We start from the raw sequence: 16351 nt of genomic DNA on the forward strand, positions 1-16351 counted from the left end.
TACCTTATTCAATTTTGAATATCATATGTAGAGATTTATTTGTAGACATTAGTACGATAGAGAGATCTTTTGTTATTAAATAAAACCTATAGTACAATTTTTAATTTACAGTTGAGTAAATGATAATTAATAGGACTTTGCAATGGGGTTATGAGATAACTTGAAACTCAAGACTTATTGGAGCCAACTTTTATTTCTCTTTTACTTTCCTTCTCTATCTCTGTATAATCCCCACTAAAGGGGTGGTCGGTCATGCTTTTGCAAGACAAATTATTTATTTATTTTTATTATATTTTCTCATTCTAAACGAGAAGAAGATAAAATAAAGAGATTCCACTCTCTATTGTAGCCGTTCATGACATAGAGAATGGGAAATAAGATCAAAATATTTTTTGAGCTTTAAAGATCTTTGCTAATGGAAAGGGTAAGTCTACGTTGTCCTTTACACTGTGCTTTGATGCTTGAAGACAATGAGTAAAATATCTTTATTAGCATGAGTTTTAGTCATAATGATTGTATATTGAATCAAATTATATTCAATAAGGTTCTCCCTCCATGTCTCTGTCACATAAACAAATGTAACTAATTGAAACAAGTTCTTCCAAGTATACATCGAGGATGAGCAGCGAAGTCACAATTTTTACAGTAATAGAACCAAAGCTTTTCATCTCTTTCTTCTTCACAAATTTGACAATAATATTCTTTGGAGTTGTCTTCGGCGGTATAAGTGAGATATAAGAGATGTGTGTCATATTTATGCCTAGTTACTAGTGGAAGAGTAGCACATTTAATACACAAGCGGAACCCACAAGTAATGCATTCAAATGCCTGAATTCTATGAGGACGTTGACCACAAGCATTGCAATTTGGTTGCTGAAACCCACTGAGGAAGAGGCGGTGCTGGTGACCTTTATGTTTAAAGACTTCTGGAATTAAAATACATTGAGCATCAAATATTCGATTGTCACACACATCCTTGACACATTTGTAGTTGAAGCCACTTCGTTTTCGCTCGCAAGCCCAACACTTGAACAATTGCACATTGGAATCTACCTCATGTAGGTTGAGCAGGTGTTCGTGATGTAATGGTTGCATAACCTTTTGGGGTAGTTTAGTACATCTTATATGGAGAGAGTAGTTGCACTGCACACAGCCGTAAAATGGGGGCAACACTATAAATTGCATGCATCCTTCACAATGCTTCACATCCAAGAGCTCTTCATTTTGAAGGTTTAATTTATGTAGTGGATGACTCAAATGTACAATCTCCTTAGGGGCAGCTTTTTCACCCTCTTGTAGATTGTTGCCCTCGACCAAATGAGTAGCATAGTCAAAGGAATCACTGGTCTCACTCTCCTTCCTAATCCAATATGCACACCGTAAGTGGGCAATGTAGTCACATTTCTGATCATCACAACAGTAAGCCGCATGCTTTGTATCCACATTTTAGTAACAAACTTCACACTTGTGCTTTTTCACTTGACTAAGAGAGAAGGTGCAAGTGAGGGAGTGACCATGTCCTCTAATTTTGATGGTGCCTAGAAATTGAACACAGTCAAAGTGAATAAAAAGTCGACAATTGCTACATAGATAGGCAATTTCACAGCGTTTTACGCCACACACTTGGCAAGTGAACTCGATTGGATCTGGAGTGGGGATGAATGCATGCTGGTTACATTTGTCAACACTAAAATTTTGCCAACGAGAAGCACATTTGATGTCGAGCATATAATTGCAGTTGATACATTCGTAATAGAAGTGTTTACTGAAAACTTTAAGGCAAGCACCGCAATGATTTTGAGTCTCGCTTGGCTCTCTGAGAAAAAGGTAGCGGTGTGAGATGTGCAGAGGGTGTTTTGGTGTTTTGTAGGGTAATTGTGGACATGGTTGATGAATGAGGAAGGTGCAGTTGGGGAAGCAGCATTTGTAATACAAGGTAGGCTCATTATTATTAATGTTGTCGTTGTTACCTAACATTAACAAATTAGATGATACCGGTTCGTCGCACAATGAGCAAACTACTACTTTCTTCTCATCTCCATTCTTCTCCACCTCTTTCATGGATATCAAGTGATGTCTACTTCTCAAACCATGTGTGGCCTCTGTTGTCTTTTTGGGGCATGATTCATGAATTAAAAAATCAGTGCATTCCCCGCATTTGTAGCCGCGACTTCCCAATACTGACTTTCCGCACATCCAGCAGTTTCTATCACTTTCCAGCTTATCTATGCGCTGCAAGTGATGCCAATACCAACCCGCCATCTTACTCTCTGCTAATTAATACACAGTTACAGAGGCACAAAACCCAAAGGGTGGGGTTAGCATTCAGATATATATATTGTGATAAATATATATAGGATGATGATAGGTAGAGCAGGGTTTGTAAACGTTTTAAAATTAATCTGCTAATTAATATATAATTTGTAATTGGGTCTTCATGAATGAAGTACGATCAAATTAAAATATAAGATTTTCAAAGATCAGAATTTGCACTTAAATTAATTTTAATTATCAAACCTTTATATATATATATATATCCTCTTGAAGACCAAAAAATTAATTAGATGGCATTTACGTAAATTTGGGTAGGGAAAGATTAGTTCAAATTAAGTAATACCTCGCCCCGCCCTGCCCTACAAAGTGAGTGATTTAATTAAGAATCCAATTAAGCTACCACAATTATATATTGAAGTGATCGATTTCAAAAGGATCTCCTTTTGTATATATGGTGTCAAATTAAAGGAGATTATATATATTGCTGATTTTTTGAATCTTTTTGATAAATCATAAAATTGTTAATTAAATATAATGGAGAGATCGAGAAGTGCATATATATATATATATATAACAAAGGCATTTTTATGATGCTCTTTAATTCGTCTTTAGATATAAAGGTAATTAGGGTTTTTTATATTATTAATATTATTTTTGTGAGGATTAAGTGATTAACTCGTTTTTTATTTTTTAGGTATTTTCATAAACATTGTCCAGGATGAATAATAATAAGTCATTTTTGTTATCTTGTCAATTAGAATTAATTAATTCCTTTTAAGATTTCAAGGATAAAGAATTGTGAGATCGAAAAGCATGTTTTGGACTTGTTATTATCAATGATTAATCACGTACACGTATGATCAAATGGAACAATAATAGCTAGGTACGTACTATAAAAATTATTAACTTTTTAGCTTTTACAAAATATTTGAATTACATGTTAAATATCAATAGCAAATTAGCAATAGAAAAGAGGGTAATAGAGGAATGAAATGAGAGAGGGAGAGAGACTGTACGTGTAGTACCTGTTATACAACTTCAAGCTTGTTGTCCCTTCTTTCTCCTTAAATTATCAAACAAATCTTTTTTTTCTCCTTTGGCAAGACAAAATACAAATCACAAAGATGATTTACAAAGGACGATTTGGTAGAAGAAATAAAACAATATTGCTATGCTTCCAAAACTCATGTGATTGACATGATTTATAATGAACATAATTATTCCCTTCTTTTTTTTTTTTTTCTTTACTCTTCAAACATTCTTTTCTTCAGGTGCAGGGTTCTCTATTCTCTTAAGGGTCTAAAAAACTTAATCCAGCAGAGCAGATGATGATATTCAACGGATGCTACAGAGAGAGAGAGAGAGAGAGAGAGAGAAGGGGGAAGAAAAAAAATTAATGGATTAAGGATTGCAATGGCTAATTAAAAAAAAATTAAAAACGCTTTTAAGGGTCTAAAAAAACTTAAAAATGAAGCTTTTGCCAAAAAATTCTTTTCATTCCAAATCTTCCTTTCTTTTCTTCTTCATTAATTTTTTTTTTTTTTTTTTTTCCTTCTATATGCACATATATAGTACTTTATTCTCTTACTCTATCTTTTTCTTTTTCTCAACAACTTTGTTTCTTGCAAGTTTAGATAGTAAATTTACAAAAGATGAATATTCTACTGTCTTAGACAAAAAAAAAAAAAAAAGAAAGAATTGCTATGACCTTAAAAGTATGGAAGAAATGGGTTATAATGAACCTTTGTTTTTTCCTTTGTCTTCAACCCTTCAGGGGTTCATCAGTTAGATTTTTTTTTTGTCTTTCATTTTTTTTTCCCTCAAAATAAAAACATTAACAAACAATTTAAACACAAAGCACTATTAAAAATACAAAAATAGTATTCTAATTTATGTTACGGAATACTTTTATAAGTTAAAAACAAAAAACTCCTCAAAACACATTAACAAACAAAGCTATTATTTCTTTTTGTACATGCTCATTTATTGTCTTGTTTTATCCTTTTCTTCGCCTTTATATCCTTGGTTTTTTAGCTTCCTCCTTTTCTTTTCTTTTTATACGTGCTCCTTGATTCTTTTTTTTTTTTTTTTTTTAATATCCACACCCTCTTTTCTAGCAATCTTAGATATCTATTGCAAGCCTCACCAAGTTAGCACCAATATTCAAGTTCATCATTATCATTGAGTACTAGGCCTAACTATCATAGAGATGGTTTATAATGGATAAAACTTCTAATTTCATGCATGAGTAAAAATAAAAAATAAAAAATAAAAAATAAAGGATTTTTGGGGAAACATCCTACTAAAATTTGATCTCAGCCAACCTCTTATTGCAAGTTGGGTTTTCTTGACAATGTTAAAGTATATTCATACTCATTTGACCCACGCTTTTCAAGTGGGTCTTAATGTGTGGCTTACGATTGTTAGCACTAATTTTATTTTTTTCAAAGATCAGAATTTGCACAGCCCTTAATTACAAACCTTTATCCTCTTGAAGACCAAAAAATTGAGAAGGGTTATATATTCAAAGTTGAAACCTTTAATTTTAAATAATGCAAGGAAATTGACTTTTAACTTATCCTCGAAATTCTATTGCACATAAGTTGGCTCATGTGCATTATTTATCTATCTTGTAGCCCATGATTGGTTTTTTTATAGGGTTAAATACTCCATACCCCCCTGGGATTTTCCAACTTTATTTTTTTCTCACTGGGGTTTCATTTTCATCACAGGAGGTCCCTGTGGTTTTGATAAGTGACCAAGTTAGTCCATCCGTTAGTTGACCGTTAGGACTGACACGTGGACCAATCAGACGTCGACACGTGGCATATATTTAATTTTTTTTTTAATAAAAAAAAAATGTATTTTTTTTTAATTTTAAAAAAATATTAAAAAAAAAAAAAAAAAAAAAGACGGAAAAAACTGGGGGTGGCCGAGCCACCCCTTGGCAATTTGGGGGTGGCTCGGCCACCCCCTTTGGCCATGGGGGTGGCCTGGCCACCCCCATCTGGCCGGATGGGGGTGGCCGAGCCACCCCCTGGGCACCAGGGGTGGCCGAAACCACCCCCAGTACCCACTGGGGGTGGCTCCTTTGGGGTGGCCGAAACCACCCCCAATGGTGGTTGGGGGTGGTTTCGGCCACCCCCAAGGCTCCATGGGGGTGGCCGAGCCACCCCCAGTGGGTACTGGGGGTGGTTTCGACCACCCCCTTGGAGCCCAAGGGGGTGACCGAGCCACCCCCAAATTGCCAAGAGCCACCTCCAGTTTTTTCCCTTTTTTTTTAATTAAAAAAAAAATTTAAAAAATTAATATATGTGCCACGTGTCGACGTCTGATTGGTCCACGTGTCAGTCCGTACAGTCAACTAACGGTCAACTAACGGATGGACTAACTTGGTCACTTATCAAAACCACAGGGACCTCCTGTAATAAAAATGAAACCCCAGGGGGGAAAAAATAAAGTTGGAAAACCCTAGGGGGGTATGGAGTATTTAACCCTTTTTTATAATAGCATCTGTTATACAATTTCAAGCTTGTCGTGTCCTTTTTTCTCCTTTGGTGAAAGAAAATACAAATCTATTGTGCCTTCTAACTATCACAAAGATGGTTTACAAAGGATGATTCGGTAGAAAATATGATTATTCCTAATCTTCCAAAACTGTGATTAATAATGAACATAATTATTCATTTCTTTCTTCCTTTTTCTCCAAACTTTCTTTTCTTTGAGTGCATGTTATCTTTTCTTTTTCTTTGTTCCTTTCTTCATCTCCAAATCTTCTTTTCTTTTCTTCTTCATCATTATTTTTTTCTTGTTTTGCGTACTTAGGCCTTTATTCTCTTACTTACTTTGTTTTTTTTTTCCTCCCCCAAAACTTCATTTCTTGCAAGTTCATATATTTATTACAAGACTCACAAAGTTAAAATCCATTATTGAAGTTCATCACCCTCGGCCTAACTATCAGTAAGATGGTTTACAAATGATGAAATTTCTACTTTGGTAGACAAAACAAATATTTGATATGCCCCCAAAACGATGAAAGAAACGGGTTGCAATGAACCTATTTTTTTCTCTCTTTTTTTCTTTTTGTCTCTAAAGCTTTGACTTTGTTTGTTAAAATTTTTATTTTCTCTTCTAAAAACCAAAATGTTAAGAAACAACCTCAACTTAAAACACTCTTAAAAACACCGAAAAGGTTTTCACCTTAATGTCGCATCAGAATACTTTTTTAAACCAAAAATAAAAAACCACCCTCTAAAAACTCATTAACAAACAGTGCTATAATTTCATTTTGTACGTGCTCCTTTATTTTCTTGCTTTGTTCTTTCCTTCTTCTCTTCATCTTCTTTTCCTTTCTTCTCCCTACTTTTTTAAAAGCTATTTTTGCATGCTTATTTATTCTCGTGCTTTATCTCTTTAATAATCTCCACACCTTTTCTTGTGAACTTAGATATCGATGGGAAGCCTCACCAAGTTACCATCAATATTATAGTTTATCATCTTTGACTACTAGGCCTAATTATCATAGAGATGGTTTAGGATAAAATTTCAACTTTCGTTAAAAAAAAAAAAAAAAAACATTGCAACGCTCCAAAAGAATATATGACAAAAGTGAGTTATAGCAAACATAACGTTACAAATGGCCAAAGGAAATAAGTGCAAGGGTAAAAATATTATGAGGAGGCAATAACAGCTCAACATTGAAAAAAAGCATTTGGTATTTATTCATTCTTGTCTTCTCTTAACGTTGTTATTCATTTATCTTTCATGAGTTGGTGTTATTATTATCTTTAATTACGCATCATTCATCAACGTATGAAGATGAGTTGGGGAATTATTGTAAAAGAATTTTTTTTTTTTTTTTTTTTTTTTTTTTTTTTTTTAAGACATGGAGTAAAGGTACCAAGAAGTTTATTCCCAAACTATTTTTTGAAAGATGTCCTGATTCGGCTAACAACCTTCTCAAATTTTTCCCATTACACACTTGAGAAGTTGAGCATGTAACACATAATTATACACACTTGAGAAGTTGAGCATGTAACACATAATTATTCCCTTTGTGTTTCCTTCGTCTCCAAACCTTCTTTTCCTTATATACATGTTCCTTTACTCTCTTACTTTGTCTTTAGTGACAACCACCTTCTGACTTCCAAACCAGACTTTGAGCCATTGTATTGAATAATATTGGGACAGAAATTTTCTCCAAACCGGTATGAAGAGAGTATCTTCCAACCCAAATAAAATGTGTCAAGTGTCTATAAACATTTAAAAGACAAATTAAATTCTTAACCTCATTAATAGCAGTTTACTAATTTAAATTTAATGTGCCTTTTAAATGATTATAGACATTTGACACTATTTTACATGGGTTTGGAAAAAATTTCTATCCATAATATTGAATGAGCCTTTCTTTAGTTCAATGCATTGTAATCTTCTGTTATCTTCTGTCATAATGGTGCGTGAAAGAAGTTTCTTATCAAATCTACAGAATGAAGGAATGGGATGGGGTTGGAAGAAATTGAAAGCCAACATAAACAGATTAGGCTTTGCACATTAAAAACTGGGTGCACTCAAGATTATCAAACCCCTGCCTACAAACATAAACAAAAAAGTAAGATTTTTGTGGAAACACCATGCTTAAATTTGATCTCTGCATGCCTCTTATCGTTTCAATTAGCAACATTTAGATATTGTAAGTTGGGTTTTCTTCATTGGACATATGCATCAGATTCACAATCCCGTCCAAAGTTTCATGAAAAACCAATTGGCAAGTGGATCTACGAGTGAATGAATTGAAGGGGAAAATAAAAGTGAGCGACTTGACAAAATGAAATAAGAATCTTGACACAATTCATTCCGCGAAGAAATAAGTCACATGAATTTAATAATTACAACATCAATTAATAATCCTCATAAGAAAATGACTCAATGATTTCCCTACCCAACAATTTTCTCCTGCAGAAAATCAATTAATAATCCTCATAAGAGTTGTTGACTCAGTCCTAACTTTCTTATGTAATATGTAATGAATCCTCCATTTAAAGGGGTTATGCTATGAATAAAGGAATAAAAAGTAGTAATCTCAAACTTTGTGTTTAAAAGGTTTAGGTTCCCTTAGAACTTAATTTATCCCATTATGAACTTAAGTTCGTAACACTTAATCTACCTCAGTTTCCCTGAATCCATAGATTTTTCTCCTGTTGGTCCTTATCCATGTTTGACTATCTCATGAGTGGAGATGCAGCTATGATAATGTGCATTTATAATTTTTCTTCTGAAAGGAAACAAAACTAAACGTGTGAAAATGGAAAAAGAAACATAATCTTTCATCAATGACACCTAAACCACCCCAATATTCATGACAGACTCCAAAATCACACTTTCAAATACCCTATTAGCTGTGAACAAATATACGAACCTTAACTGGAGAAATGTCATAAAAGAAGAAAATTCCAGGAAGAGACTGAAAAAAGTAACCCGATTCGGAACTCCAAAAATGCTCTGTCCCGGAATACTGCACAAAACCATTGATGGTGCATCTCGGGCATATAGTAGATCTAATCAATAAAATAAAAGAATAAGATTTTGTCATCTTCAATTTACCTGATTTGACTGGATCATACGGCCTCTAATGTCAGTGTATATAGTAGGGATCACCTGACAAATTTATAAGAAAATCATAAAGATCCCTGCTGATTTCGAAACAACAGTCACAAAAAATAAAAGACCAAAATTCTTCAAATAGATGTTCAAGACTACCACAATGGTTCCTTGTCATCAAAATATATATATATGATTCTGATCTAATAAAACAACACCATTCCTTAAATGAGTTAAGCACATGATGATTTTATAAAAAACTCCATGGACAATTTTGATACAATGTGTTACAGCAGCCCAAGATCTACAATCATCATAAATCTTTCCGATATTGATTGTTTGTTCTTCCATTTAATTCAAATATTAAATTTATATCACTGCTTAGTTTTTTATCACAATATAAACATCAAAATTAATAAACGAAAAAATGAAATTTCTATAAATAGGAAAATATCATTCAGCATTTGTTTATGAAACCTCAAAGACAGAAACATAACAAGAACATAATACCAACCTTGATGAAATATTGGTGCATACCATTTGGTGTTTCATGTACCCATTACACCCTACAAGGCGTTGAGAAGTGAAAAAATGTAAATAACATATTAATTATATCGAACAAATTTTTATTTAAGAGTTGCTTACTTATCTATAAAAAAAATAAAAAAAAACTAGAAAAGGCTATTTAATAGATGCTTACCACTCTTTTATTGGCAAGCAACCAAAACAGAGCTTCTCCTAAATCTTTCACATTTGGCTGCTGAAAGCTTTTTGCAAGTGCAAAATCAAACATTCCAGCAACTTTATTTACTTCAATCGATCCATGAATATTACATCCTTCACCTTCCTTTTGTCACGGGAGATGCAGAAGAGGTTAAGGCAGATTTACAAGAAAGAGAAGATGAGCTGGAGGAGAAACAATACAATTAGATGAAGTTAGATTCTATTAAGTAGTTAATTCTGTTTTAATAAACACTGCACGTGTATAAGTGGCAGTTATTTTAGTTAGTTGTAATCAACTTTGTAACTGAATTGCTTTAGTTGCTAAGCCTTATATAAGGCTGACCAAGTGCAAGGAGGAGTAGCTTTTGAAGTGTAAAGAATTGTTAGGAGATTTGCCATCTCGAATTGGCTTCCTTAGGAGATTTGCCATCTCGAATTGGCCTTCTCAATAAGAAATAGTAATTTACTGTTACAAGTGGTATCAGAGCCATTTGTTTTCTTTTCATGAAAACTAGATCAATGAGGCAAGAGTCTGAATTGGTGCAGTTAAGGAAGGAGTTTAAACAGTTCCAGGTTGATTGTGTAGCTCGTGATCAACAGTTGCAGGAGAGGAATGCAAGACAAGATAGTTTTGAGAAGAAGTAGGATGACCAGTTTGCTTTCATAAGTGCAAGATAGGATCGTTTTGAGAAGAAGCAGGATGACTAGTTTGCTTTCTTAAGTGAACAGTTGGCACATGTGATGAGATGCATTCAGGAATCGAAGAGGGTACCAGAACAGAGAGATAAAAGTTCCTCTTTTGATACTATGGAGGCCAACTTAGGTTCAACCTGAAAAGGAAGGATTCATGCAGCAGATGGTGGAGGGTTTCAGGTAGGAGATGGATTCCACACTAAGTCCATTCGGTTGGAGTTTCCTAAATTTGATGGGGAGGATCCATTGAATTGGTGTTACAAGGCTGAGCAATTCTTTGATCACTACTCTACACTAGATTGTCAAAGGTTGAAGATTTCTTCTTTTCATATGGAAGGTACAGCCTTAATTTGGTTTCAAGAATTGCATAAATCAAATTCTTTTACTACTTGGGATGATTTTGCTAGAGCATTACAGATTAGATTTGGTATGGGGTCTTATGATGATCCTATGGAAACATTGTCAAAGTTGAAACAAGAAGGATCTTTGGAAGAATATAAAAAACAGTTTGAAGTTTCAGCCAATAGGGTGGCTGATTTGCCTGAAGCACATAAACTGAGTTGTTTTATGGGGGGGTTAAAAGATGAAATTAGATTGGCAGTGAAGATGTTTAAACCTAAGGGTCTAGTGGATGCTTATTCTTTAGCCAAAATCCAAGAGGATTATATATTCAATTTCAGAAAGAGCAATAAGCCACAATGGAATGCCCTTCCCTGTAATAATGTTGCCAGAAGTTTTGGGGGAGAGAATAAGGGTACTGGGTTGTTGGGAGGAAAAACTAATTTGTTTGGGCAGCAAAAGAATTCTGAGAATGTTGGTATTGTTGATAATCAGCACAAGTCTAATATTCCTATTTCTGGTTCAGCAGTGTTGCCAGTGCAGAAAATTTCTAATGTTGAGATGATGGAAAGAAGAAAAAATGGGTTATGTTATAATTGTGATGCTAAGTGGAGCCATGGCCATTTTTGTGCTACACCAAGATTGTTCTTGCTTGAGGGGGTTGAGCACAAGGTGACCAAATTGGAAGAAGTTGAAGAACCTGATCCAGGTGATTTTTTTTTTTTGTTGGAAGAATTTCCTGAAATTTCCTTACATGCCCTCATTGGAACTCCTACTCATAAGACTATGAGGCTTGTAGGTATGATTAGAAGTCACAAGGTAGTAATCTTGATTGATTCTGGAAGTACACATAATTTTTTAGATCAAAAAATGGCTAAAGGATTGGGAATTCAACCTATGCTTCAGGAAGCTATAAAAGTTAAAGTAGCCAATGGAGATGAATTTGTAAGTTCTGGAAAATGCAAAAACACAAAGGTAAAGATGCAAGGTTATATTTTTATTGTTGATTTTTACATCTTACCTTTGGCTGGTTGTGGTATGGTACTTGGCATTCAATGGTTAAGAACTCTAGGACCTATATTGTGGGATTTTCTAAATCTCACTATGCAGTTTGTGTATGAGGAACGAACCTGTTTGCTGGATGGATCAGCTGCTAATTCAAGTTTTCGTATGGAAAATGATGAATCTGTGAAACTAACTAGAGGTGAGAACAAGAGTGTTTTGTTGCAGCCTCTTCATGATGTTATTACCCCCAGGCAGGAGAATGAAGAAGGAAGGAAAAAAACCAGAGAGGTTGGTCCTATTGAGCAATACTGAGGTGTTGGTTCAGTGGGTGGGGCAAACTAAAGATGATGCTTCTTGGGAGGAATTATTCCACTTACAACATTCTTATCCGCACCTTGTGGGCAAGGTGCTTTAGAGGGGGAGGCTATGTCACGGGAGATGCAGAAGAGGTTAAGGCAGATTTGCAAGGAAGAGAAGATGAGCTGGAGGAGAAACAATACAGTTAGATAAAGTTAGATTCTATTAAGTAGTTAATTCTGTTTCAATAAACATTGCACGTGTATAAGTGGCAGTTATTTTAGTTAGTTGTAATCAAGTAGTTAATTCTCTTCATTTATTTGGACCGTTAGGTATAAATTATGTAATAGAGGGTTTCAAATTTTAAAATTTGAGAATCTCATATTTAAACAAAAAAAATTTGAGGGCATGTTGATCCGAAATTAAGATGCAGAGCAGTTGCCCAGTCAAAAGAAATTTGAAAAAAAAAAAAAAAAACACGCTACTTCTTCCATCAAAACTAAGCACACTGCTGTATCTCGAGTAATGAGGAGTGCCGCACAACCCTTTCGAACAAATAAGAACAAATAATTCAGGCTAATCCAACACGGCTGAAAATAGCATTCCATATGACATTGGCAATATTCTCACATTGGCAATGTCTTTTTGATTGGATATTTCTTTGGGTTCTTAATTAGGTAGATTTTGAGAGGATTGATGAGGGACTGGAAGAGAAAAGGCAAGACGAAATTGCGGGGTTTTGGCCCCAAATTAAAGAGAAGGACGGGTTCAAACTTCAATGGGTATGGAGGCTAAACAAACAGAGTACGTACCATTGATTGTGCGGTGGAGGGTTCGACCCATTGGTTGGGAAGATATCCCTTCCCTTCCATTCCAATATTCCATGCCCATTGCATGGCCGGAAATGACAGAGTAACAACCTGAGAGACAGAGGGACAGAGAGAGTGAAAAACCATGAATAAGAAAACTAGAAGGATGGCGTCACAAAACTAACCTCTGAAAGAGTGGGCCGGCAGTCTTGAGAATATGGGATAGATGATGAGGGTTAGAAGAATTGGGAGAAGAGAATAATAGAAATATAGTGGAAATAATGAAAAGAATCATACTTAACATTTCAATATTATTTTTAGAATAATATCTGAATTTTGCTTCTTTTTTTTTTTTTTCCAAGTATATATCTGTTAATATTGATGTAATTTTTTTTTTTTTTTTTTACAAATAATTTGTTTGGAAAGTACTTTTAGGCCTCTCAAATGCAATCTCAAACCAGGGCCGGTTTGAGATTGCGTTTGAGAGGCCTAAAAATACTTTGGAAAAAGTTCACATACCTTCCTCAAACTACCACCCAATTGACAATGTCCCCCCCAAATTTTCAATTGCGACAATGTACCCTACAAACTACCAAAACATTGTCAATGTACCCCTCAATGACGAAACTACCCTTAGTAAATTTTTTTTAAAAAAAAAAAACTAAAATTTCTGGAAAAACCTAAAATAAAATAAAAATTTTAAAAATTTGATTTTTCTTTTATAAAAATTGAAAATTTTTGGTTGGTTTTTTTTGATTTTTTTTTTTTTTTATAAATGTTTTCTTTTATAATTTTTAAATAAAAATTTCCATTTTAAAAAAAATTAAAATATTTTCGTTTTAAAAAAAATAAAATTTTCGTTTTTTTTTTAAATATTTTTAAAAAATCTAAAAATCTAAAAATAAAAAATAGTTTTTTTTTTTAAAAATAAAAATTTCCGTTTAAAAAAAAAAATCTTTTTAAAAAAAAATTTTAAAAATTAAAAAAAAAATTAAAATTTTCGATTAAAAAAAAATTATTATTTTTTTAAAATTGTAGGGGTATTTTTGTCATATTGAGAAATATATAGGGGCATTTTGATCTTTTTGCTAGCTTTGGGGGGGATATTGACAATGTTTTGGTAGTTTGAGAGGTACATTGTTGTAATTGAAAGTTTGGGGGGGACATTGTCAATTGGGTGGTAGTTTGAGGGGGGTATGTGGACTTTACCCAAATACTTTTAACACTAAAAAAGTCCATTTAAAGAAAAAAAAAATATTAGTTCAGTAAAAAAATTAAAAGCGCTTTTAAAGGTTCAAAAAAGCCTAAAAATGATTTAAAAAACACTTTGGGCAAAAGCTTTAAAATGATGCTTTTGTCAAAAAATATTTTTTTGACTTAAAAACTCTATTTATCAAATGCAATCTAAAACAGACTCTTAGCCTATATACAAGATTATTTACGGGACGGGAGGGGAGGTTAGGAGTGTACTCAAAGTTAATTATTATGAGGTAAAAGGAAGCAAATCAATCTTTTTAGGGAAGCACTACTTTAAGTGAAAGCCAATTTTCATTTAATTGTATCTTTATGCTTGCTAAGAAAGGACCTGTAGAATTAGTGAGCACATTTAAAGTTGCATAACATTTCAAGGATTCGTCAAGCGGTATTAGGATCAATATAGAAGGATGGATTCCCTATTGTTTGTATTTGCTCCAACAATTTATTTTTTAAAACAAAAACATAAAGAAAAAATGATCTGGAATATTATGATGCATTTGATTTTCGAGTTTATCTTAGTAACATAATAATAGCCCCTTATTTTATCTATCCAGAAGTGCAATTGTATGATTACTTCCACGTTTGGCTTGTTGGAGTACACCACTATATATATCTTAATGTTACGGGCCTTTTCATATTAGGCTAGCCGTATTAGGTTTATGTCTTAGGTTTATATTATGTTAGCATAATTTGGCTAATCCTAGGCTTGTTAGGCTACGCTATTATTCCAATAAGAATTATTGACTCAGCCCTAACTCTCTTATGTAATATGTAATGAATCCTTCATTTAAAAGGATTATACTATGAATAAAGGTATCAAAAGTAATAATCTCAAACCTTGTGTTTAGATATGTAATATGTAATGAATCCTTCATTTAAAGGGATTATACTATGAATAAAGGTATAAAAAGTAATAATCTCAAACCTTGCGTTTAGAAAGTTTAGGTTCCCTTAGAACCAGTGGCGGAGCCACAGTAGGCTTTGGCGGTGCCGCGAAGATTTAAAAAAAAAAAAAAAAAATTTGCTGTTTTTCTACCCAAGTTTTACACTGCACCCCCAAAAAAAAATTATTTTCTCTTACTTACGATCGACACTCACTCATCAAACATAAGGGGCAAACGACTCAAGCAATGTCGGATCTCTGGAAATTTTTCTGCAACAATTTCAGTGTTTATGGCTTTTAGGTTTAGGTTATGTGAAAAGGGGAAGAAGACGATGACAAACATTACACTTATTAAACGCATCGTTTAAATAAATTTTTGTCTGTCTGTGGACTATTGTAGCTTCTTTCTTATGATAGGTCAATCGGTCAATGAGCTTATGCATCAATGGACCACTGCCATAGCTTCTTTCTTTTAACACGTGTGGGCCAGTAGGTTTGGTTGAGAGACCAAACTCCAAATACTTTCCAAAAGTCCAAACCTTTTAAACTCTTATAGCAGCACTTTACAACATGACTAAAAAAAAAAAAAAAACTTTTATACTTAAAAAAATTTAAAATAAATAAATAAACCCCTAAGTATAGGTATTAAAGCCCTCAATAATTCATACCAATTGCTTGTTAAATTTTTTGATAAAACTTTTTATATTTAGATTGTTCAATTAAATTATTTTTCTTATGAATATATATTTTTTGTTACATGTTTTAACTGTATGAAATACATAATTTTAATTGCCAACGATTATGAAGATCACCAATGATTTCAATAAGTTCCAATCAAATTCTAACCAAGTCATGTCGAGGTAGTAAGTCTGCCGATAGATCTTTGCTTAAGAAAAAAAAAATCTAAAATAGAGACCAAATTCTAAAGACATATCTACAAAAAAGACCTTATCAACCAACTATGAAGACTTGTAAAGGATAATTGTTTTTGTTTTGACTCTTCTAGTGTTTACAGCAAACTACCGAATAATCATTTTAAGCAATGAAAATTGTTAAAACACGACTTCGCAACAAAATAGAAGATGATTTTCTTGCAAACAGTATAGTTCTCCATATTGAAAGGAAAATTGCTAAGAGCTTCAATTTAGATTCTCTACTTGATAATTTTGTACTTCTAAGAGACAGTAAAGTGGAGTTTTAGATACTTTTTTTGTTTGTATTTTTGTCTTTTTGATTTAGTGCCGACATGTTACATTTATAATATATCAATTTGAGCACATATTTATGAACTTTTATAGATATTTTTTTTTGTGATACATATATTGTTTGAATTACCAAATTTTTAGGGTAGAGAAAATTGTTAGGACACCAAAAAAATTTAGCGGCACCCCCAATGTGAATTGTCTGGCTCCGCCACTACTTAGAACCTAATTTATCCCGTTAGGTTCGTAACACTTAATATACCTCAGTTTCT

At 33.3% G+C, this 16351-nt stretch overlaps 1 protein-coding gene and 1 pseudogene across 1 annotated transcript in view; both read right to left on the minus strand.

The window, feature by feature from the left end:
• LOC132179641 (uncharacterized) overlaps positions 1-16351 on the minus strand; it is a 129801-nt gene that overhangs the window by 41023 nt on the left and 72427 nt on the right. The window contains exons 3-4 of the mRNA XM_088515878.1: positions 8875-8928; positions 8690-8785 (exon numbers count right to left, since the gene is read on the minus strand). Coding sequence (XP_088372004.1) covers positions 8690-8785; positions 8875-8928 — 150 coding nt within the window. The remainder of the gene's footprint in view (positions 1-8689; positions 8786-8874; positions 8929-16351) is intronic.
• Positions 583-2262, minus strand: LOC148586288 (uncharacterized; annotated as a pseudogene).

Source organism: Corylus avellana, chromosome 4, assembly GCF_965113065.1.
Source record: "Corylus avellana chromosome 4, dhCorAvel1.hap1.2, whole genome shotgun sequence".
NCBI classification, from domain to species: domain Eukaryota; kingdom Viridiplantae; phylum Streptophyta; class Magnoliopsida; order Fagales; family Betulaceae; genus Corylus; species Corylus avellana.